The sequence below is a fragment of the Sycon ciliatum genome, chromosome 11 (assembly GCF_964019385.1).
Source record: "Sycon ciliatum chromosome 11, ocSycCili1.1, whole genome shotgun sequence".
Taxonomy (NCBI): domain Eukaryota; kingdom Metazoa; phylum Porifera; class Calcarea; order Leucosolenida; family Sycettidae; genus Sycon; species Sycon ciliatum.
The window spans coordinates 13,477,809-13,504,278 of NC_088653.1; the positions used below are offsets into that span (position 1 = coordinate 13,477,809).

Consider the following 26,470-nt stretch of genomic DNA (forward strand, 5'->3'; position numbering starts at 1 on the left):
CTTTGCACTTGTAGTTTTTAGAACGAAATAGTCGGTTCGTGACATGGCGTTCTACTTCTAATCAACCATAAAGTCTTTTGTGTTGTGAGTGACTCCGTCGGGTGTGAGCTTGGTATACGGCCCATTACGGGACTGCGTGCGGCAGAAGCCTAGCGAAACACCATTTGGTAGCAGAGGATGGTTTTATAGTTGATACACTTTTCGATCGAAGAAATTTAGTTACGAGGTTGGATTTCAAAAATAGTTCCAACCATGGAAGAAGAACGAGAGAAAAGTAGTGCATGCGGAGAATATAGTGCTGAGACTGAGACAGCGACGGCGGCATCGATGTCAGAGCCGACCGGAGAGGATGGCGCTGGTTCTGGTGAACCTACGGAAGGCATGGAGAGCCTGATCATGAAGCTGAAAAGTGATAAGATACAACTGAAACGCAATCTAACGAATACCCGACGTGGGTTGACGATAGGAATGCGCGACAATGAGGTCGACGCTGTGGGTGCAGGACACCTTTACGATGAGCTGCGCTGCTGTGAGCAAGCAGTAACAGCAGTGCTTTCCGAGCTGAAAAGAAAATATGAATTCGTAAACGATAAAAGGAACGTGATACGGACTTTGGAGGAAATGGAGGAAGTCGATCGCGATGTGCAGACGGCAATTGACAGATACGACGAGTTTGTAGAGTTGTGGACTGCAAGAGCGAAGCAGTATGGACAGGCTCAAGCAGCACAGAGCCAGTTTGAACGAGGGAAGTCGTTTCCTTTACTGGGTGTGGATGAATTCGGACTACGCCAAGGCAGTAGATCAACTAGTCGAGTCGGTTTACGACAAATGCAGAGTGAACTGAGTGCGCTGACAATGGAAACAGATCGCAGGACTGGACTGCTACTAGAAAGATCACCGTCACGGAGGACGCCAAGAGGCTTTAGTACTGATGACAGCAAGGACACAGCAGCTGAAGAGACCAACACCAGTCCAAAACGGGGTGAGCAAGGAGCTGATCAAACGGAGAATAGCCTTCCCCCTGCACACACCACTGAGTCTGTCACCAGCCTCCCCAGTTCAAGTCACAGTGTACAGTCTAGTATCACGTCTTGTACTACCACTGCACAGCATGTACCTGTCACAAGCTCAAGTGTGACTAGACCCATACCTAGTTCTGGACAAGCTGTACCTGTGAAGGACCATGTTTCTCTGGTCAAATCTAGTACCAGTCAGCCATCTAGCCTTGCTAGCATTCATGCCAGACTTGCAGGCCCAAGCAGTGGTCATGTAGGCAAGTCTGAGTTGAGTGTTGGATCTTTTCCAGGACATCCTGGACCTAGCCTCAACTTTCAGGCCCCTGCATTCCGGCCTGCAGCTCAACCAGTAAGCAGCAGAGCACCTGTGTACGGCACTGGGTTGCCCAGCAGTGATGTCTTTGGAAGGCTGAAAAAAGTAGCTGTTCCGACGTTCAGCGGAGATGTGCGGATGTACGAGACCTGGAAGGCCGCCTTTATGGCATGCATTGACGCTGCACCTGTCTCTCCACAACTTAAGCTTCTACAGCTTCGGCAGTATGTTACTGGTGAGGCACTTAGAGCAATAGAGCAGCTTGGCTACACCGCAGAGGCATACAGGATATCCCTGGAGCGGCTTGAAAGAAAATTCGGCGGACAACGACGTCAGGTGGCTATACAGCTGGAAACATTGGAAGCATTCCAGCCGATACAGCGCTACAACCCGCAAGCACTGGAGAAGTTTGCAGATTTGCTCGAGATTGCCGTAGTGAACCTCAAAGATGCAGGTCGCCACATGGAGCTACAGAACGGCACATTCTTCTCCCGTCTCCTGAGCAAGCTGACGAAGCAGATAGTGGCTCAGTACCCACGTTGGTTGTACGAGCACCAGCAAACCGAGGATGTGTTATCATTGTAGAAATGGGTGACACTGGAGGCTGAATTCCAGACTACGGCAACGGAGATAGTAGACGGTATCCAGAAGTCGGCATCATCCCGGCCAAGTAGCCATCGCTCGTTGCAGCAGCGCAACGCTCATACACACTTGGCAGACGGACAGACGGCACGAGACGAGGAGACTTCTTTCATATCCTCTCGTGCCACTTGTCCAGAATGCAGCGGGAGCCATGGCATTTGGGAATGCTCCACCTTCAAAGGACACGACACAGGCCAACGGTGGACAAGAGCAAAGGAGTTAAGCCTGTGCTATCGCTGCCTGGGAACAAGGCACAGAGGCGACAAGTGTCCTCGAACTCGCACTTGTGGTGTCGATGGTTGCCAACGGAATCATCATCGTCTACTACACGGCTTGGCACGATCAGATTTTGAGATCAGGAAGAAGCCCAGAGCCGATGGCAAGGAAAGGAGTTATGACAAAGCAAACACCAAGGCTGAACAAGGACACTGTGGCGTCGCAACAGCGCATGCGACTCCAACGGAAGGGGAGTCCCCCCAGCAATGCAGCAATGCAACAGCCGAGACGAGCTACACCAGTTTACGCACTGTGCCTGTCGTTCTCAGGTCCGGTAGTAAGCGGCTCGTCGTCAATGCGCTTCTGGACGACGGAAGTACCAACACCTTCATCCACGAAGACGTTGCCACAGCGCTAGGTATGAGTGGTGAGCAGCATGACATGACTATCAATATGCTGAATGGAAAGCGGAGCACTTTCAAATCCATGGAAGAGGAGTTCGATATCGCCAATATTAACGGTCAATCAAGGACAACCGTAGTCGGACTCACAACTCCCAACCAGGTAACAGGACGTCTGCAGCTAACGGACTGGAGTAGCAAGAAGATTGGCTATGAGCACTTGGCTGATATACCGTTTCCGGAACCGGCCACCCCTGAAAGGATCGAGCTGCTCATTGGCGTCGACAATGCCGAGCTTCATCGTGCGTTGTATGAAGTGTCTGGACCAGCCGGAGAGCCCATCGCGCGTCTCACACCTCTCGGATGGACCTGCGTCGGAGCAAGGGTTAGCCGTGGCGGGGGCACAAACCACTGCTGCAGCGCTATCATCGTCAGCAGCGAGACCCTCCTGAGTGTGGATAAGACTTTGCGACAGTTCTGGGAAATTGAGCAAGTGACCAGCCCAGAACACCCCATGTCACCGGAAAACCTGGACGTCCTGACAGCGACAAAGAAACGAATGACGTTCACCAATGGTCGCTACTGTGTCGGGATGCCATGGCGGGCAGATGCATCACGGCCCACCAACAATTACGACATGGCAGCGAAGAGACTTGCGCAAAACACAGAAGAGGCTGAAACGGGTCCCAGAAATTGCAGAGCGCTATGCAGAGACCATTGACAGTTACGTGGGAAAAGGGTACGTGGTGAAGGTGAATGCAAACCCACGTGAAGCAGGATCGTGGCTCCTTCCACACTTCCCGGTTGTCCGACTGGACAAAAGTACGACGAAAGTTCGCATTGTGTTCGACGGGTCAGCTAAGCATGATGGCACCGCCCTCAACGACCTGCTGCACACCGGTCCGAAGTTACAACGTGATCTATCGGCTGTTCTGCTCAGGTTTCGGCGGCATCCGATCTGCATTGGCTGTGATGTTACGGAGATGTATCTACAGGTTGAAGTCAGAAAATCAGATCGGCCATATCTGAGATTCCTGTGGAATACAGACTCGCAGTCGGCTCCAGACGTGTACGAATTCAACCGGGTGGTATTCGGTCTGAACTGCTCCCCGTTCTTAGCGCAACTGGTCGCGCGAGAGCACGCTAAGACACTAGATCCAGAATTCGCCCGTGCAGCCGAGATGATGCTCGAATCAACTTACATGGACGACGGTATGGACTCAGTCTCTACGATTTCCGAGGGTGTGGCCCTGTACAAGAGTGTGACAGCAGCATGGAAGGGAGCAGGCATGGCAGTGAGGAAGTGGCTGTCGAATGCTCCGGAGCTGTTGGGTCACATACCCAGAGAAGATCAGGCAACGCAACTCAGCCTGAACGGAGACGGCCCATCCCAGATTAAGACTCTAGGGATCAGTTGGTTGAGCGACAGCGTCATGTTCAGCTTTCAGGCTGTCATACCACCTGACGATATGATGATGACGAAGAGTAACATCCTCCGAAAGATCGCGACGATCTTCGACCCGCTAGGATTTCTGGCACCAGTGATCATCCGTGCCAAGATACTGATGCAAGAGATCTGGGCTAGCGGTGCAACTTGGGACAAAGTGCTTCCCGTCGAACTGAGCTCACGTTGTAGACAGTGGTTCCAGGATCTCCTTGCACTGAGCTCAATTCAAGTGCCACGCTGCTTGCAGGCCATTGAAGGCGCTACACCGCAAGATGTCGAGCTTCACGTATTTGAGCCGTCAGATGCAAAAAGGTACCTTATGACATTTTTGGCCAAATCGAGTTAACGATTGTTTCAGATACAACCTGGTCAGGAGAGTGTCGTGCAAAAAACCAGGTCCAAAAATCTCAATTCATCACCGAGTTACCCTGGAAACTATCCGGACTATCGATCACATATTCACAGAAAATACTTTTTCGAACGCGATTTTCTCAACTGCGAGCAAAACGTCATAAGGTACCTTTTTGCATCTGACGGCTCATTTGGCGACGCATCAGAGTTAGCGTATGGTGCCGTCCTCTACCAACGTATCCGCTACGCATCCGGCGAGATCAGCACCGTATTTGTGTCTGCTAAGTCACGAGTTTCGCCAACTACCGCCACAAGCATCCCACGGCTCGAATTGATGGCTGCTGTGATGGGAGTCGAAATGGCCAACGAAGTAGCCAAGGTGTTGCAGATCAACCCGCAGAACATCATCTACTGGGCTGATAGTATGGACGTGATCTGGTGGATCCGTGGCTGGAGTCGCTTGTTCAAGACGTTCGTTGCCAACAGAGTGAGCACGATTCACCAGGCAAGCAGCCCAGATCAATGGCGGTATGTTCCTACGGCAGAGAACCCGGCTGATATTGTGTCGAGAGGATGCGCGCCAACATCGCTCACGCCGGACAGTATGTGGTGGACCGGTCCTAGCTTCATGGCCAAGCCGTCTGATGACTGGCCAGTACGACAGTTACCTACAGCCCAAGCAAAGGAAACAAAGTCCATAAAGGAGACCGTTCTGATGAGCAGCATTGAGACGGGCACGTTATGTGTAAGTCGATCAACATTGGAAAACCGCACGCCCAGTGAAATGTACCAGACATCTATTTCGCATTTTATCCAGCGGCCAGCTGTCGAGAGATTCAAGTATCTATCGTATGAGCAGCCTAATGGGAGGAACCAGTGGAAGGAGAGATTATATGCACTTTACGATTTCCTTCCAAGAGCGTGTACTCATAACCCTTACGAGTTTCGCTTCGAACTCGTCTGTGAGCACTGCTGTGAATATTCCGAAATGCAGATCGACCTCCCATATGTCAGAAGGTTACTGCTTAGTGTGTTTGCCATTTCGCTAAAATCATCATTTGCGATGCATGGAAGATCACAATTTAATTTCCATATCTCGTTTCACATTTGTATGGATTGCTCACCACTCATAACTTCTGTTGTGGGTTACATCCTGAATATTTTGGCGGATTGTCACTCATTCTTGCCAACTAATTACAGCCCACATCACAAATGTTGCACTTTCCGTTTGCATTGTGATAGAAAGGAAATTTCTTCATGTTCCCTGAAGAATCTAATCGAAAATCATAATATGAATTTTTTATGTTAGCGCTTCCGCCAATGAGCTCATTCTTCAGATTCCTTTTCCACAAACCCCGGAATCGATCACTCTTTTCCCGGAATACCTTGTTTTTACAACCGGTGGAAAACGTCGTTCACGGATTTTTCCGAAGCCGTGAACGTGAGAATCAACGTGAGAACGAATTACTGAGCGATCTTTCAGACAATACTGAACGTATACATGCACGACTGCGGCCTTGCAGTTTCCTGAACATGTACATAATTATAATGTTTTCATTCAATCTGAGGATATTAATTTTCTTTCCTTAGATTTTCTTTCTCATTTTATTGAGTTCAATTGTCTTTGATTTGAGTGACCATCTGTCTTTGCGCGTGAAACGGATACATTGGAGTTAGAATTATAAAGACGTAAACAATTGGGAAAGTGTGAAAAGTGTGGATTGTAGGCGAATGTGATATTGCAGAAGGTGAAGTGTAAATAGTCGTCATCTCGGATTGGGGAAGAGGAGGAGGAAAGGGGTTGGGGTGTGAATTATGTTAGCAGTCGTTCACAATTGCGTGTCTACACCAGAGATTGGTTGAGATCTGTAGACTCTGATTACACAGTTGTTTCAATAATTATGAGAAGGCAACTTGAACGTCATGTATGTTCAAATGGTATGGGATACGGACTTTAGAGATCTAGCACAACCTCTAATAGCCTCTACAGACTACGGGCATGAAACCCCAGTACAAAATCACATAAAACCTAAAAGACAACATAGTTTCCACGCCATCGCACTTTACCACAGCGTTGGGACTCTGGCGATGGGATCCTGCAAAGGAAAAGAGCTGACTAATCATGACCAATGGCGGTAGATGAAAAAAGTGTTCGGTCATCTAAAATTCCTCATCAGGACCGCTACAAGTTAGTTGTAACTTGTAAGTATAGTTTTCTTTTCTCCCTACTCTATGCACTGGCTACATCTCTTGGTGTTGAGAATTTTTTTTTGTAAAGGGATCTGCTAGTCTAGAGTTTTGTTGTGTTGTATGATGGTCTATACATGTCAAGGAGGGAACTGTAGGGGAAATCACAGTAATGCTGACGCTCACTCATGCTAACTTCCAAAATCTCATCTACACGCACATGACTGTATGCAGAAACGTACAAAAACAGCGTTCATGGAAGAGAGGTGTGAGGAGTGGTGGAACCACGACCAGCGATGAGATTGTGTCACTAAACAGTGCTCACGCCACAAGTTGGTACTGAACTATTGTAAAATTGGAAATTCTAACGAGTCTCAAAGTCTAACATATAACTATGACGGGAACATGCATTTCATAACAACATGACAGGACAGTGGCAACAATAAAAGTGATCATGGCACAAGTTTTACATTTCCTAATGTTAACCTTCGGATAACGTCTTGATTTGCCCACCTTCAGCCCCAGGACGGGTTCAGTAGCCTAGTAGCAATACTGAATGATAGCCAGTTGAGGTAGGCCATCAGGCCTACAGGCAAATGAATCAGATTACCTGGAGACTTCCGCTCCAGCACAACGCTGGACACCTTCAAATCTGCAGCGCTGCCTTACACAGTCGATCACTGACTGCGCATGTCGTGTTCCTGCTCGATACCTGGAACCGAAGCTAATTGTCATGTTTGACAATGGATCCGTACTCTTGATCTCCAGCTGACTATCATTTCCAGTGCCTATACACTCATTTCACAGACACCTCTTCCCGTTGTTATCCCTTATCTCTCCACTCCCTTGTTTTCGGGAAGAGGTTCCAGTTTGAATTAGCGTAAAAGCAAAATAAAATTGATGTCATCATCAGCATATTTAGATGGCCTCTCCTATCCGACAGTTCGCGTACAACATTTACTTCAAGTATGGATGGTAATGTGAAGATAAGAAATGGTGTGGTGGATGGCCGTTTTAGTGTCTGGTACAATGCTTGCAATGGTTTGGTGTCATGTTGCCAATGTGAAACCTGTCTCAGCTTACCATCCAAGGCACCTTATGTCTTGTCCAAACTAGGCCAATATTTGTTGGCCAATGCTTCTATTGCCTCCGACATGAATTAGACTGATTGGGTTGGACTACCTACATATAATGATGCACACGCAAAGCATTCGGGGACGTGTTGGACAGGGCCATCTACATCAGGCAAATATCGCGCTGATTACGAGGGTTTTCGTGCGATTCCAAAATGTGCTGAAAAATTGGCCTAGTTTGAACTAGGCATACCAGTTGCGGTCCGCGAGCTAAGGTCGTCGTCTTATCCAGTATAATTTGGAATGAAAACTAAATCCCCTCGGTTGTGTTGTTAGTTCCGTTCCATTTTTATCACGATCGGCCTCCATTTCTCTTAGCTGAGCTGGTTTTCCAGGAAGAGCGAAACAGTTCTGCCCGCAGAGGGATAGTGTTAGTGTGTAGAATGTTCATTGTATGGAAAAAAATTCACGACTTGCGTGAGATTCGGCCAAAGGCCGAGTTACCCGCATCCGCAGGAACGCCAAAACCCTCTTGGGTCAAGGCGCTGATGCAAGCCCTAAGCCGTGGGAGTTGAGTAGAACAGACCCACGACAAACTGGTCAAAAAGCGAAATTCCATTCACTACATCCATTTTACCAGGCCTTGAGTTCCCAATTAACTGTGGGTCGCAGCACGGCTGGAAAAATCCTTCTGCTTCCAAACAGGATTTGACCAGGGTACCCGGTGTTTCTCAATCATGGTCTTAGACCATCCCAAATTGCCTGCCACTATGCATGCCTTTATGTGTGCATATTTGAATGGAAACATTGACAATAAATGGGAGTGCTCAGCGTAGCTCTTTTGAAACAAGACTAAGGCGCAGCTTTGTCACAAACAAGAAACACTGTCCCATACCATCACGTGATTCGTCCTAAACATAATACACGGTGGAACATATCCCGAGAAAGAAACACTCCCTGAAAGGTGGTAAGCTGGTACATATCTCAGCAGCGATATGATGTGCTGCAATTCTCAGATAGAGCTAGGTAGTGTCTTCGCATGGACGGTGATTCCAGCGTTGCACCCTGCACCGATTTCACTGCCCAGTTTTCATAGGTCAAAGGCTGTACATCGTACGTCGTGAACCTACATGAACCTGTCCTCTACATTCGGCTGGATACATCATCCGCGAGTTTTGTGATAATTTTACACTGCTAGCTCTGAAACAAAACCCGTCGCGCTCACGCACAAAGTTCTTCAGACTACTTGCCAACAGCGTATTCAAAATGTCTGATCATTATTATTATATCTTGTACGACTGAGTTGCGACAATGTAGTTTAGTGCCTTGTTGACCTGGGAAACTACACTGTTGTAGTGTGAGCAGATTATGGCCGGAGCTTTGCACTTGGGGTCAATTTTTCACCCAGCGAAACCGCTTTTTCCCGAGCCATTGGTTGTTAACATACAACCAAGAGTACGTATATGTAAGGTTGTACTAAGACATGCCTAGCTTCGCCGAAAACAGCTTCTAATTCTTACAAGAGTAAACTCAGAGCTGCTAAATATCACCCTAGATTTCACCTATAAGTTCTTGGTACCGTGAGAATAATGATCAGTTTTCATCTGAATAGTTGAAGGAGCAGCTTTTGAATAGGCTCAGAAAAGGCGAATATTGACATAGAGATTGAGACTCTCATTAATCAAGACAGCTAAGCTGCCAGTGTCTGACCAAGAATCAGTATGGTAAATGTCAAACTGGAATTCGAAGCAGAACATCCCTGGCCAAGGCCGAAGTGTAGTGCCATATGTCCGTGCCTGGATGTGGATTTGAAGTTCAGTCACGATTTATGGACGTATGATTATGACACTATCAACCTGACCCAATTCCGATTTATAAATTTCGGCATTCAGTTTGTTGGTGGAGCAGCGGAACCCCGGGTTCCTTTCAATACAGAGAACTTCAGGCGCGCACTGGGAGCATTTCCATTCCTTTCAGGACACGCTATTCAATGTGAAGACTACGTGGATGTGCAGGTATTTGCCAGGGATTGCCAAGATCACTGGATTGCGAGTGTCGTGGAGGAGCTATGTGCCTGGAGGAAGCTGATACTACGGGCTAGAGTGAACAGCTACAGATTGTGGATAAGTGCATCAACGTTGAAGAACCTCTCACCCAGTCAACTGTACCAGACATCGATTTCCAGTGTTGTGTTGCGAACTGCCCCGGACATATTTAAAGGGTGTGTTCATCCTCTGTTTCATGCAGATTACCACGTGGAAGGAGTTCCTAAGTTTAGTCGATATTAATCCACAAATTGCTGTTATACCGCCCCACTTTCGCTTCCAGGTACGTTGCGAACACTGGAGTAAAGGTTCCGAAGTGCACATCGACTTCCCATATTTCAGACGGTTCATGCTTAGTGTGTTTGCTATTTGGTTAAAATCATCTTCTAGTAGCCACAAAAGATTACAATTTGAGCTCAGCATATGGTTTGACGTGTGTACCGAGTGTTCATCAATCATAGACTCCGTTATTCGATATATGTTGAATATTTTGACCGATTGTCACTTTTTCTTGCCAACTGATTATAGCCCACATCACTGTTGCGAATTCTGTTTGGCATGGAATAGCAATGCGAGGTTTTCCCCGGAAGATCTTTATCAAAACGAAAGGCCTATTCAATATTCCTATATCCGTGATAATAAGAATAAGCTAACTCTTTTGATTCCATTTCCGCAAACCGTGGAATTGATTGGCACTGTTCCGAACTATTTCCTTTCTAGAACCGGTGGCACTCCATGCTCACGGCTTGCCCCTAAACCATGAACGTGAGAGCAGGATGATAAACGACCAAACTAATACGAGCCCTACATTCTAATTTCCTTCGATTACCTTGAACTTGAGGATATTATATTTAAACGCCGTTCTTTCTTCTCTCATTGCGTTACATTTTCTTTGATATTCCTGTCAATCCCTCTTTGCGTTAGAAATGATACATTTGGAGTTATACTTTTAAAGGTGTTATAGTAACGTGTGCACGTGGGACCCTGTGAATAGTATGGATTATAGGTGAATATGGTAGTACAGAAGGTGAAGTGTGATTGCTCACCATCTCCTAGCAGGAAATGGGTGGGAAGGAATTGAGAGGAGGGGGAAGAGATGTGAGCAGGTGTGAACAATTTCCTTAATCCACACCAGATATTGGTGTTTTTTCAGATTGAAGACTGGGTATTCACCGTCTCGGAGAAGGTAAGGGGAGGAGGAAGTTGAACCGTCTAACTTAATGTCCCTTTGTACCACATAATTGCTACATCTCACCATGTTTAACAGGCCTGGTGTGGATTGCTGGAGGGCTCTGCTTGGCTAGGGTATTGTTAGGTTCTATGCTAGTGTGTACATGTATAATGACGTTATATTTTGGGAAACGTTCACAAAATGTACTACATGTATCAGGTTAGTATGCAAAAGCATTCCAACACAACATATTGTATTATTCGTATACTAGCAAACACAGCACTAGAAACACTTTTATTTTATTTTATTTTATTTGGAACACAGCCCTACAAAGAGACATGTGGAGACAAACACAAAACTAGACACTGGGGATGTAGGGACGACGTGCCGATGTACAGGGAGCAACTCGACCGACCAGGCGTCTCGGCGTTAGCGTTGCAACCTGGCATCGATAAAAATGGGGGGGAGGGTTGCATGGTCAAGTAGCAAAACTAATAATTTGGTGCGAGAAAGGGGCGCTAGTATTGCACCAAATAATATAAATACGTGTAATGACTAAACCAGAATGGGAAAAAGAATAAAGAGAACAATAATCATAACAAGCAAGTAATAGTAGAGAGGTAAATAATGGGTCTCAATATCATCTTCACAGGTACTGTGTGGACCACAGCCATCTCTTTCGGATTAGATCCTTACATACGTTGACCTTGAAGGTTTGGAGGCGTCTTGAATGATGTTCGTGAAGCAGGAGGTCCGCAGGCAGGTTGTTACAGGGTGTGATGGCGAAGAAGGGGAAGGATCGCAGGAGGTAGTCAGGGGCTGTGCGAGGGGGTGTCTACTTCAGCTGGAAGGCATGGTGCGTGCGACGTTTTTGCCGTGTGCACATGCTAGCTACGGCAGGGGCCTTGGTAGGTGGCAGTATGGCCTTTTGCTGGGGAGGCCCTGGAATTTAGTGCAGCTTGAACAAGTATGACAGGGCTGCCACCATCCGACGAAGCTGAAGACTTTGGAGGATGGTTCCAGGTCGCAGGAAATGCAGGGCACGTTGCTGAACCTTGTCCAGCTGGGCCATGTTAGTTGCGGCTGCGCTCGACCAGGCCAGTGGGGCATATTCAAGTAGGGGTCGCACGAATCCCTTGTAGACCGTCACTCGACCATGGTCGTTCAGGATGGGTGCTGCCTTTCGTAGGAAACCCAGCCTTTGGAAGGCGCGCAGTGCAACACTGCGAGTGTGCGCTCTGTAGGAGAGTAGGGTCGAGCATGACTCCCAGCAGCTTCAGGGTATCTTTCTCCTGGAGTGCGTCCCCTCCACAGGTGACTGGTGGAGTGCAGGGGGAACGTGCTTGCGATGTGCAGTCATGCGTTGTGTCTTGGCTGGCTCAAAACAGATACGCCACTTGCGGCCCCATTCCTCAAGACTGTTGAGGGACCCTTGGAGGGAGGCAGTGGACTGTTGGAGATCGTCAGTTGGCTGTACTAAGCTGTAGAGGCTACTCTTTAGCTGTAGTCTGGGGTATCATGGGAAGTGTGAGTTTCAAGTCTTGTAGAGAATACTGTGCGGTCCCTGTGAGGATGACAGCTAATGTTGTACAGCATAACAAAGTGACTGGGCAATCACTGTTCTTAACCGATTGTCTTTGGTTCAAATCCTGGTGGTGATGTTCAATAGTTTCTTCACTCGTTTCCATTTCCACTCCCTCAACTATTGAGTTGCCATTTAATTAATTTACTATGGTGCTTATTCTCCACTGCAGCAATTCAATAACGCGGAAAACCCGTACACCCCATCCCAAACAAGTAGGGTTTTCGCTGAAAATTCCTATTTTCTCAATCCAATAACCAGCAATAATCAGCATTGAAATTAGAAACTAGAAAAGAGCACCTTCCATACACCATGAAGCACAACGTGGTATGGTTTGGTAAAAGTGTGTGTGCACCATAATAATGGCCGCCCTTCAGGACGTTTTTTAAGGGATCCCCTCGGCAATCGTCAACATGCAAGGGGAACTGTTCATGATTAGAAAAGAGCAAGCTGACCTTGCACACACGCATACGCCTATCAGTACAGTGCAATCAGATTCCCGTATATCTGCGCTGGAGGACAAGTGTAAGGAACAGGAAGCGCGCCTCAAGTCAGTAGAGCATATACAACACACTGAACCGACCCCACTCCAAAAAGCTGGCGAGACCGTATCCAAACCGGGTGCACATGGGCTGCAAATGCAGGAAGCCAACCACATGGATACCACTACAAGTTGTAGCACTTGCAGATCCACGACCCAGCAGCGCGTATGGGCATCAGTGCTCAATAGATCCAGTGAAAAACGAGCACTTCGGCCCTCCTCCAAGCCATCGGTCACTGCGCAGCCACCTCTCCAACAGGAACACCGCCAGCGAACTAACCAGCATCAACGACCCCAACAGCGACAACAACAAAAAACAACAACAACAACCACAACAACAACAGCGCCAGAATAAGCAGCAGCAACCGCAGCAGCACCAAAAATAGCACCACCAACACCACCAACATCAGCAACACGACGAGCAATGGACTACAGTCACCAGCCGCAAACTGAGCGGTTCCCTGGGCTCCCTGCGAAAAGTATACTTTGTTGGCAATATTGATGACAGTTGCGACGTAGACTCCATAACGTCACACTGTGTCCAGAACGGCATCACACCCACAGCTTGCCGCACCTTTCCTTCTCGCAAGCATGTAGGCACAAAAGTTACAAGGCTTACAGTCCGTGAAGACCAATGTGCAGCCATCGAGGCAGAGGGTTTTGGCCAGCGCCCATTCAGGTTCGGCCATGGGACTTCAGCGAGGCAAATAGGCCCACAGCCACCAACTAATCGACCGTGTTCCCACTCAATCCCCATGCACCAGTCTTCTTACCTCGCATCTATCGTGCCCAACCCTGCTCAACAGCAGCCACGACCGTGTTCCCACTCAATCCTCATGCACCAGTCTTCATACCTCGCACGTATCGTGCCCAACCCTGCTCAACAGCAGCCACGACCGTGTTCCCACTCAATCCCCATGCCCCAGTGTTCGTACCTCGCACCTATCGTGCCCAACCCTGCTCAACGTGTGCAAGAGAACAACCTCCACCTGATACCACACCAGTGAACGCATCCCCCCACAACAATAACAATAATTCTTGCATTCGGATATGTACCCTGAACTGTCGTAGTATAATATACAGTATGAATCATAAATTGGCTGATATTACAGACCTCCTTGACCACCATAAAGTAGACATTTTGTGTATAACGGAAACATGGCTAAATTCGTGTATCCCAGACGAGATCATTAAGATACCGGGTTTTGACCTGTTCCGTCGTGACCGGTCCCAGTGGAGCACTGCATGGAGTGATTTGGGTGGTGGCGGGGTAGCAGTCTTCTCTTCGTCAGCCCTTTGTGCTATGCACCGCCGGGATCTAGAGTGCAACAATTCAGAGATGATAACTGTCGAAACAGGAGCTACAATCATTTCCTGTATGTACCAAGACATGATAGTCTTGCATTCTGCAACTCATTCAGCCCTCTTCACCCCCTCGTTGACAACCGTCCAGTATTTGTCGTGGGATACTTTAAATCCAAAAACAATGAGTGCAGACCCAACGCAGACCCTACGAACACTGCAGGTAGACACATGCAGTCCGCCTTTGACGACTATGGCTTTACTCTGGTCTCCAAGAACCATGGAACGAGGCCAACTAAAGATTCTAATCCGTCCCTAGACCTGATTTTAACTAATATGCCCCATCTTGTCACTTCATGTTACACATCCATGCCCATTGCAGACGACTGTCCTCTATTTTGCGCATATTCTCCACCAGAGAAACGCACTCTAGAAGTACTGTCAACGCAGCCGCAGTCTCCAGAAAGGTTGACATGCACCTGGCAGAAACTGAGCACACTGCCATTGACCGAATGCATGCAGGGCACCAGCGTGCACATCAGTTTCAGATGCATGGCCTACTCTGCACTGCTGGACCAGGCAATTCAGGCAGCAACGACCATCACGCGCTGGAAAAACACCCAGTCGAACCAACCATGGTTCACAAAAAAACCAAAGACGCAACGTCAGCGAACTAACCGCCTCTATGTGCTCCATCGAAAGGAGCCACTCAACGATTCCTTACGAGCTGCATACAAACTCTCGCGCAACCTGTACCACCGGTCATTAAGAGCCGCCAAGGACACATACTTGTCAACGCTCGGATACACAATGCTGGGCAAAGAAAGAAGGTTGGCTATGCGAAGTGGAAAAATGCTAAAGCAATATGCAATATTGCCCAAACAAAGGGCAATTCCAGACCTGCAGAACGGCAATGGTATTCACAAAACAGATCAAGTGAAGGCCGAAACGCTGTGTACCTTTTTAGCCCGCCAATGCACCACTCAGTCACCGCCGCCGAATACTGTAGCAACTAGTATGACAATCAATGAAGCCGACGTCGATGGAAACAAATTTGGATTTGGAAATATACCTCCTATTGAAGTCATCGATGCAGCAAGGAGGCTGCAACAACATAAATCATCATCAGACATCAACCTGACAAACCGTATACTAAAGCCATTCGCAGACATCCTTTCACAATCACTATCAGTATTGTTCAACTACAGCCTTGATGATGCTGTGTTCCCATCCTCCTGGAAATCATCCACCGTAATACCAGTGTACAAGAATAGGGGTTGCGCCAAAGAGCCTACCAGTTACAGGCCTATATCCATTCTCCCGTGCATAGCAAAACTAATGGAAAAGATTCTCTCGGAACGCCTACTTCGATACTTGATGACCCATGGTGTAATTTGTAAAGATCAATTCGCATATGTACGCAACAAATCGGTAACGGACCAACTTATCTTGCTAACCCAATCATTGGCTGTAAATATTGATAATGGCACTAATTTTGACCTGATATCTCTAGCTTTCAGGAAAGCATCCGACCGGGGCGATCACTCTATACTCCTAAAGAAATTCGGTAAGATTGCTACAGCTACGTCAGTAAAATGGCTGAAGAGCTTCTTAGGGGATCGACAAATTGAAGTGAAGGTACATAGCACTAAATCGAAGAAGCGGAACATCAACTGCGGAAAGCCTCAAGGTTCCCACCTTTCACCACTCCATTTCCTACTCTATATAAATGACCTGCCCGACGCTATGCAACATTGCACACAATATCTATTTGCAGATGATGTCACCCTCTTACTGGCTTACAAACATGAATACAGCCTCACCAGTTGAGCGAACATGCAGTTTGATCTCGATGCATGTCAAACATGGGTCAAGAACAATGGAGGTGAATTCTCAGCAAGCAAGACATCCATGCTGTGCCATAGAGCTAGCAATGATACACCTACTGAAGAAATCCAATACCAAATGTACAATGAGCCATTAACGGTGGTTTCTGAACGGCAACATCTTGGCATTACCTTGACCGACAACCTGGATTTCCGCAAACATGTCGCCTCAATAACTTCGAAGTTCAGATATCGAGTGCACCTACTGTCAATAATGTTCCAGCAACTTACGCCTTCGGCAATGATCATACTGTACAAAGGGTTCGTAAGACCTGTGATCGAATATAGTTGTACGGTGTGGTCATTTGGATATAATAAGAAATCCATGACCAATCTTGATAAATTTCAGGCAAGGTTTGCTAGAGCTCTACTGAAAAAGAAAAAAAATTGCATTTGATTACACTTCTTCCAAATCTGTCTTAAATTCTAAATGCACCCTAGAGTCACTAGCCTATCGTCGTCAGATCGTCAGTCTCACTAATTTTTACGGCATGTTTTCTATCATCGTGATTACCTTGCTGATTTCCAAATCCAGATTACGAATAGTGAGCGACGACCAAATAAAATCATTCATCCCAAATTTAAATCATTGTCTAAGTCTCTCTTCATGTTCCGAACTGCTATTCTATGGAACTGTTTACCGCCCCCCCCCCCCCAGTCTGACATCGGAAGCCTCGCTCTATAAGTTCAAAGCTGCCCTCAGGACCAGCTGACCATGCTTATGCAATCAACGGAATTCCGCCACCGTGCAGTTGATTTTCCCCATTCCTCTCTTCATCAACCCCTACTTGTCTTTGTACATACATCTACATCTACTGTTCTTTCAATCAAATGAACCCCTCGATAGGCACATTGCCTTTGGATAATTTCATAATAATAATAATAATTAGTGCAATTAAGAGTATAATAGATGCAGACATGGCCAGACAACAACGAGTTCATGGAATTTTTAAGGATTTTTATGTTATTTAAAATAGATTTTTGTGTTCCGCTCATTAGTGAATAGTATCGGAACTAAGGGTACTGTGTACAAAAAGGAACATTTTATAACAGCATAGTTAATAGTGTGAACAAAAAAGGAAGTGCTACTGCATTACATAATAGGTGTCAAACATAGTGCATGCACAAAACAGAAAAGTGAGAATGATCGTACACATTAAGACAATCTGGACGTGATAACAAGTGACAACCGTCAAAGTAGAGAAGAACCTAGCTACGTATCTCAATCGACTAAAAGCCAAAAAGGAAATTACCAATGGCCAGTTTCTTAAAATCAAGCCAATGGGTTCCATTCGTCCACGACTTTATGGCTTGACAAAAATGCATAAGACCAATAAGTTGTCCGTTGCGACCGATACTATCAATGAGCAATGTGACACATTCTTTCATCATCTAAACAACCTACACCCAGCGCTTAAATACACATGTGAGCATGAGCTTGACAACAAACTCGCCTTTATGGATGTGCAGGTAGAAAAATCTTATAACAGCTTCGTAACATTACTCATTAGTCTACCGAAAGCCCACTTTCTCTGGGCAGTACATCGTCTATGATTCATATTGCACACTTCAATACAAGGTGAACCTGGTACGTAAACTGGTGGGAGAGCAAAGCGGCTCTGCTCCGAAACGTAGCTCAAAGACGAGCTGGAATTTCTCAGATCAATATTCCTTAAGAATGGATACCCACATGACTTATTCAACAAAATACTGAAGCAAGAATCTAATAACAAAGATACATTCACAGGTCCTCGGAAGTGTCCTATCTACTGATGCCTGCCTTGGAAAGGCAACGCATCTGTCAGCATGTCCAGAGCTGTCAAGACCCTTGTCAATAAAACGTACTTTTCTGCCCACTTCATCCCCGTACGTGCGTTCATGGTGAGGAAGGATGTCCTACCTATCCAGCTTTCAAGCCATTTGGTTTATCTCTTTGAGTGCCGGAATTGTTCTTCAACCCCTGAACGCACGTATCAGACAACATGTGCTGTTGCACTTATTACCACCAGCAGCCAGAGCAAAGCGGCCAAAGCGTGGTAGGCCGTGTAAAAACCCAGTTAGCTCAGTAGACAAACACGCTGTGCCGACAGCGCCGCCTGTTCTCGTGCCACCACCGGCCCCACCACATGGGGTGCCGTGGGTGGCTGGAGCTGGGGTGGGTTTGCCATCAGTGACCTGGCCACCCCATCTCGACCCACTGCGAACTTCAGCGGAGCCTACTCTAGCGCAACATCATCGTCCTGGAATGGAGGAGGGGCGACCGAGAGACACTGAACCCTCACCTCGGCAGTTGCCCTTGCCTCCGCCTGAGCCATCCCCTTTACCTTTGGTGACTATCAAGACGGTGGTCCCCCCGGTGCTGGGATCCACGGTGCCGACTGAGGGAGATCATCGACAAACCAAAATGAAACCAATATCCATACCCTTAGACCCAGAAGAAGCACAGCTAACTATTCACTTGAAATTTATGCACGGAATGGACTTGGTCCACGCAAAATGGACAGTGGAAATGGGTGTCTAGTAGCAGAGAACCCAGAAACCGTGACGCGGAGCAGCGGTCAAACGACTGGTGATGCTGGTGGAGATGATGGAGCCATGTTGGAGGCTGATAAGGAGTGCAGTTAGACTGAGCATCAAACGGATGATGAGGAAGTGACTGATGATGATGATGGTGCTGATGAGGACGATGATGATGAAGATGAGACGGAGGACGAGGATGAGGTGGAGGAGGTTGAAGGAAAGGAACGGGATGAGACGGAAGAGAGCGACGTGAGCAAAAGGTCAGCTGTATTTTGTCACTTGTTATCACGTCCAGATTGTCTTAGTGTGTACGATGATTCTCACTTCTCTGTTTTGTGCCGTGAAAGTTATGTTAAGCCGTTGAAGGTTTTGGAAGCTGTATGTATTCGTGTGCCTAATCCTGTTCTTTGTAAACAAAAGAAGCATGTAGTCGCGCTAAAGTTGTTCTCGCAGCTGGTTATCAAAATGTTAATTTCGTGTCATGTTGCACTGTATCACCTCATGCTTTTTTGCCTGCACTCAGTTATATATGTTAGCACTATGGTTGACACCTATTATGTAATTCTGTAGCACTTCCTTTTTTAAATAATCTACGCGGAGACAACAATTTTATAATAGCTATAAAGAGAACCAATTCTGCTGTCATCGCCACACTACAAGAAAGTCATGAAGGTTTACCAAAATCGATTTTCTTGTCACAATCATCAGTGGAATCCGTGACTGAAGAGTAACCATCCTGAATCAATGGTTACTATACATTCAATGATGTGTTACGAGAAGAAAACAAAGTGCTAAAATAGAATGAGGGAAGGTGAGACAATAGAAGTTTTTTTTTTTTTTTTTTTTTTACGAGAAACCACGAACCTCGAGAACAGAATACTGCATGGTAGAGGTGGTTGCAGACGCAACTGTGGTGGTGAAAACTGGAGCATCTCAGCGACACTTCAGAGCACCAAAAACTGGGGAGGAGTAGGCACAGGGGGAGGGGAGGGGGGGTACATTTATATGGAGGAAGGAAAAACGGAAAGATGATACATGTGATAGAGGAAGAAAAAATAAAAAAATAAATAAATAAATAAAAAAAAATAAAAAAATGGGGGAGCCAGGGTGCAAGCAGAGAGGGTGTTCAGGGAGTGTTCAGAGGGCATCTGTGGCTGAACGCCAGTCTCGGCTGCGGAGCGACTTGTAGGCGCCTTCCTTGAATGCCTGCATTCCCTTCTGCGTGGGAAGGTTGCGTAGCAGGGCAGATGGGAGACGATTCCAGTCTTGGATCGTGGCATGGGGGAATGATCGGAGAGCACTATTACGGGCTCCGGTGGGCAGTGTCGGTGCTAGTTGGTGCTGGTGCTGGTTCTTTTGCTGGTGGCGAGTGGAGCGCCGGTGCTGGTTTGCAACTGCCCTCGGTGGTGTCATGGTGGTCAGGATTGGGGGACCGTCGATCCAATGCAGCTTGTACAGGAATGTGAGTGCTGCGACTTGACGCCGAACAGTGAGGCTTGGGAGGTATGACCCTGGGCCGATGAGCTTTAGGGCTCGGTGCTGTACCCGGTCCAGCTGGTTCAGGGTAGACTGGGACGCACCCAACCATGAAAGCGGGCAGTACTCAAGTACTGGGCGGACGAAGCCGCGATACACTGCATACTTGGCCTTGCTGTCGAGAATGGGCAGGGCCTTCCTCATGAAGCCAAGACGTTGGTGACCACGGACTGCAACCTGTCGAATGTGGGAGCGAATGGAGAGGCTCCGATCAAACAGCACTCCGAGCAACTTCAGCTCCTCCACTTCCTCTATGGCCACCCCATTGAAAGTGGCTGGAGGAATCGGCCAGGGTTGACGGTGATGCGAAATTGTCAAGACTTGCGACTTTGTCGGCTCGAATGCGATCTTCCAGCTCTGGCCCCATTCAGCTAAGGCATCCACAGCAGTCTGGAGCTGCGCTAGGCCAACTGGGAGAGCGGTCAGGGATGGGATGCACTGATAAAGCGTGGTGTCATCTGCATATATGGCGAGCTGGGTTGTGGCTGGGAGGTGGTCCTCCATGTCATTGACATATAGGAGGAACAGAGTGGGGCCCAGTTTGCTCCCTTGCGGCACACCTGAGCTGATTCGGAATTTAGGTGAGGTTTGTCCACTCACAACGGCCTGGATTCGTCTATCCGCCAGGTAGCTGTGGAGCCACTTGAGGAGGTTCCCGGACACTCCGTAAGCCTTTGCCTTGTGAAGGACACCTGCGTGGGAGACTTTATCGAAGGCCCCCGCAATGTCGACGGCAACAATACGTACAGCACCGCCAGCAGCTGCTATCTTGCTCCATTGGTGGTGTAGTCCTCTTAGGAGATCAGCAGGTCCTTACCCTCGACGAAAACCGAACTGGTGGTTTGAGAGTATATTATTTCGCTCGAGAAAGTTGGTGAGAGCACGGTTAACAACTGCTTCCATTGTCTTGGAGATGAGCGACAGGAGGGAAATGGGCCGATAGTTCGATGGGGCTGACTTTGACCGTTTCTTATGGACTGGGACGACACTTGCCACTTTCCAAGACTGTGGTTGTGTCCCCGACGTCATGCACTGGTGGAAGAGCAAGCTTAGTGGCACTGCAAGGTGCTCAGCGTTGGCTTTGAGGACTCTGCCCGGAACTGCATCAGGGCCTGACGCTTTCGAAGGATCAAGGGCCCTCAGCAATTTACGGACCTCAGCAGGGCGGAAGCGAATACTTAGGAGACGGCTTTGGGAGCGAGGCTGGACAAAGGGGAATTCAGATTCCTCATTGAAGTCCTGTGGGCCGAGGCTGCACTTATCGGCGAAGTACTGACCAAGGCACTTGACCTTCTCCTGACTGGTTGTGTAGTCAGTTCCATCAGCAGATCGGAGTGTTGGTATATCAGCGCTGCGGCCCTTGCCACCCGCACGCTTGATAGTGGACCACCATTCCTTGTCCCGAAGGCTACCAGTGGTGAGTTTCTGCCGGAGCATGGTAATATGCCGTTCTCTGTTTCGCTGGATGGTACTGCGTGCAGAGGCTGCAGCTGTGCGGTAGTGTGCTTTCTTATCAGCACTGTCGGGATTTGAGCGCATCTGGTGCCACATCTGTCGCTTGGTGTTGACTGCAGCTGTACACTCCGGTGTCCACCAAGGTTCGTCGGAGGGGCGCGATGAGATAACTCTGTTGGGTATGAATTGTGCCATTCCTTCAAGGATCCTCTTGGTGATGTTGTCGCAGCTGAGATCCGGTTCAGGTCCGAGCATGCTCTCCCAGTCTGTTAAGTGAGAGCTAAGTGCAACAGGGGTGAGGAACTAATTACAATGCTAGAACTGTGTAGTGAGACAAACATACATGCTGTGCACCTACGAAAACAATCTTAACGCAACTACATGTTTCTTCTGCTTACAAAGATCAGGCTTATGCAAACGAATATTAACAGCCTCAAGTACTTTCAACTGACTAGCGTACCGTGCACGACAAAGAACAGAAAACTAAAATCATCATACACCTGCAGACACTTAGGGTGAGACAACAGATGAAGAAAAACGGCAGACTTCTTACGATCACAATCACCATCCGATTCCTCGTCTCCACCAACCGCAACCTCGTCCTAAGTCTCATCTTCCAACTCGTCCTCAGTGTCGTCCCCCGTGTCATTCTCCTCATCAACACCGATCGGTCCCAGGCTCGCTTCATGTTGCTTAACCTCTGTTCGTGACTCCTCCTTTGATCTTGATGGTAATTGTTGTAAACCACCAGTTCTCAATTGGGAAAGGCCTTCGCGCTTATGGCATTGTATTCGTTGAAATGTTGTATTTCGACTCCGCCGTACCGCTGATGTTGCTGCATGGCATACGCTATATGCGTTGTGTGCGTTTTGCTGTATACGCTGTTATGTCCAGTTTTATATACTTATGTTTTGCATGTACGCTGTTTTTGCATGCTATAAATAGCTGGTGTTATTAGTGTTCATTGTTAATTATTCGATGAAGTGAAATATACTGTCTAAAGGAAAAGAGTTGTCCTCGTGCCGTGTAGTCGTACGATCCTGACAATTTAGAGAATCTTAGAAGGTTCACAACATTTGGCGACCACGCCAGGATAGGAGCGAGCATGGCAGAGGAACTATGGAACAATTTGGAAGCCAGCTTTATCGACAATGGAGAGCGGTTAGGATTAGAAGGCGAGTTGTTGAAGGTACATGTGGAGCAGAGGCTCCAACAGTACGCGGAGCGTGAGGAGCGCAGTGCCAGACGGCGAGAGGAGGCGCTCCGCCCCGAGTTTGCCAAAACACTAAAGGAGATTAACGAGCGCATCGCCAATTCGCATGAGGGTGAGGGTAAAGCCGCGATGGGAGGTACAGAGGAATCTCATAGTCACAGCGGTGGGCGTCAACCGTTGATGAAAATCCCCTCATATGATGGAACGCAGCCATTGGAGCGTTTTCTTGACCTGTTCGAGGACATCTGTTCCAAGAACGAGTTCGAAGAAAGCGAATGGCTGCTGCGACTGCGCATAGCGCTAGCGGGTAGCAAAGCGGAGAGGATATGTATTGGATGCAATAATTACGAGGAAGCAAAATGAGAGTTGCTTGCCTCGCTCGGAAAGACTCCGGATAAAGCGTGGAAGACATTGCTGACAGGCAAGCAGCGGTCAGATGAGTCGTTTCATCAATACGTTGTCCGTGTTTGCTGAGAGGTAGAGGTGTGGGCCACACTCGCTATGACAGAAGATGGCGAGGTGGACACCAAGTATAGCTCCGATATAGGAAAAATGTCCCCGGTGCTGCAAGCAATGGCAAAGCAGGTAATCTTGGAGCAATGCGGACCTGAGATGAAGACGTACCTGGTCGAACGGCAGTGCTACGGGATGTCACTGCGCCAGGTACAGGAGTACGGCGCGTCTTACCAGGTCGCGCACGGACGACAGGGTGATAGTGCCAGGAAGCCAGTAGAACGGTCCGTGCCAAGGCCCACGGCGTCGGCACAGTGCATGGCGATATCGGTCGCAGATGCAGAGAAGCAGCTAAAGTCGCTGCCACAGGAAGGAAGAAAGGGTTTTCTGCAGCGAGAGAGACTCTGCTGGAACTGCCTTAAGTATGGCCATATGGCCAGAGAATGTCGGTCAGGCTCGAGATGCACGAAATGCCAGAGGAAACACCACCTGCTAATACATGATGTGTTGGATAGAGCAGGTTACAGCCGGGAGAAACCGACTGAGATAATTACGCAGACGAATGTTGGGTCGTGCTGTCTACACTCGCCAAGTGTGCGGCTGATGACCGGAGTGGCACGAGTTGAGGGAAGAACTCGAAACGCGAAGGTTCGCGTGTTCCTGGACTCGGGTGCTGAGGCGTCATTCGTGACTGCAGCGTTGGTGTCAGCAATCGATGCAGAACACGTTGGGGTTGAAAATGTAGAGGTGAAGCCGTTCGGCACGGAACCAACCCAACAGCGCATGGATAAGTACGTCATCACGATCCAGGGTAGCTCGGCTAGCATTCGGGTACGCGCGTTCGTGAAACCAACGCTTGAGCTGGACCTGAAGTGCGCAAGTCCGCAGACCATTGCGCAGTGGCACAGTTGGGGAGTAGAGCTGAGTGACAAGCCTCGACAAGGGACATCAGACGAAATACATATGCTGATTGGTGCAGACTATATCAACGCGGTACTGCACAGCAAGAAGGAAGTTAATGGTGAGACGGTGTGGAACACAGAGATAGGTAATGTATTATCTGGTCCAGCGTCTGCACCAAGTCGAAACAGTCAGCCGTTGACCGTGTCATGTGTCACAGCCCACATTGAACAACTATGGCAGTTGGATGAACCTCCAGAACAACATCAGCACCTGCCATCGTTCCCGCTATGTCGCCAGGGCAGCGGGTACCAAGTGGGTCTCTTGTGGCGAAATGAGCGTCGCCCAACGGATAACTTTGCTCAAGCTAGAGTCATCGCAACGCGGCTTCTTGAAAAGCTGAAGAGTAATGGGAAGCGTGCGCTCTATGATGATGTGCTGATCAGGGAGTACCGCGAGCTTGGAGCAATTGAGCTGGAGCCATGTGAGAGCAATGCCGGGTACTATGTACCGTATCATGGTGTATTCCGCGAGCACGCTGCAACCACGAAGTTAAGAGTGGTGTTCAATGCCTCGGCGACGGCTCCCGATGGCAAGTCGTTGAACGACATGGTTGACCCTGGACCGTCGCTATTGCCGAGTCTCGCAGGTATGCTATTACGGTTCCGTGAATATAAGAGCGCGTTGCAAGCGGACATCCGCAAGGCTTTCTTCATGGTCGCGGTTAATCCCGAAGACCGTCCGTACCTGCGTTTCTTGTGGCCCGGTCGAAGCGACAGCGATGAACTGTTAACCTGGAGGCTAACGAAACTGCCATTTGGCGTAAACTGCTCGCCGTACATGCTTACTGCGGTGATTCAGCATCACTTGAAGGAGCTACGGGCGTTGTCTGCACCCAAAGAGCGAGATCGTATTGATCTCTTGCTCACGAGTTTCTACGTTGACGATTTGGTCTCTAGTGTCTCAAATGCCTCGGAAGCCAAGGAAATGCAAGAGTTTAGCGTGCGTGTGCTTACGGATGCTGGCATGGAGTTACGCAAGTGGCTAGGCAACGGAATCCCGTGCGACCCAGAGGCCGGAGATAAAGTCCTCGGTCTGAAATGGAAATCCGGTGATGACTTGCTCAGCATAGCAGCGCTAGGCGAGTCCGATAGGCCGTCTGTTTGGACCCGGCGATCCCTACTCAAGTGTGTTGCATCAGTGTTTGATCCGCTAGGTCTAGCAGCACCAGCAGTTGTGCCGGGAAAGATAATGCTACAGCAACCCTGGAAAGTCGGAGGCGACTGGGATGATATGTTGCCTGATGGCATCGCAGCCGCATATGCGCAATGGTGGGGAGAGTTGGCCGAAGTGGTGAGCATTGACATACCACGTTGGATTTGCTGCAATCTTGACACGCCGATTGCGCTTCATGCCTTCGCCGATGCCAGTGAGAAAGCGTTTGGATGTTGTTTGTATGCAGTCGTCAATGGACAGTCGCACTTGGTATTTGCCAAGGCCAAAGTGGCACCTGTGTCTCCGCCCACGTTAGCCCGCCTTGAGTTACAAGCAGTATGTCTAGCGGCTCGCTACGCTGAGTTTGTGGTGAAGGAGCTGCGTGTGACCGTCACGCAAGTCTTTGGCTGGACTGACAGTCTCACTACCGTTCATTGGATCAGTAATCCATCGTACAAATGGAAAACATTTGTGGCTAACCGCGTCAGTCAAGTCCAAGAGATATCGAAGAAGGTCGGCATTGTGTGGAACCATTGCCCGGGCCTTCACAACCCAGCAGATTTACCGTCGCGTGGGAGTAGTGTACAGCAGATCCGTAGTCCGTTCTGGAGGGGCGGACCAACCTGGATCACCGAGCCCAATGACTGGACCACAGCATCCTCAACCGCAGCTACAGATGAGTCCAGTGTAGAAGTACGAGTGTCAGCCACCACCTGTAGTCGAGAATCTGATAAGGAATGGTGGCTCCAATTCAGTAAATGGTCGAGGGCACAGGGCATGGTGACTCGGATGTTGCAGTGGAAGCACACTGAGCCTCGTGCTGAACTCTATTTTGCAGCAGACAAAGTATTGTACCGCATCGTTCAAGCCGCATGTTTCGTTGAGGATCTTGAGCTGATCAAGCAAGGTCAACCAGTGAAGCCCGGGTCGAAGGTGTATCAGCTTGCACCGTTTCTGGATGAGCATGGAGTGCTCAGAGCCGGGGGACGACTTCAGCACAGCGAG

General features: G+C 48.4%; 1 protein-coding gene across 1 annotated transcript; it reads left to right on the plus strand.

Annotated features, from left to right (window-relative positions):
• Positions 1-3,571: 3,571 nt before the first annotated feature.
• LOC135827107 (uncharacterized) lies at positions 3,572-4,381 on the plus strand. The gene has a single exon (XM_065339631.1). The coding sequence runs from the start codon at positions 3,572-3,574 to the stop codon at positions 4,379-4,381; it is 810 nt and encodes a 269-aa protein (XP_065195703.1).
• Positions 4,382-26,470: the final 22,089 nt, after the last annotated feature.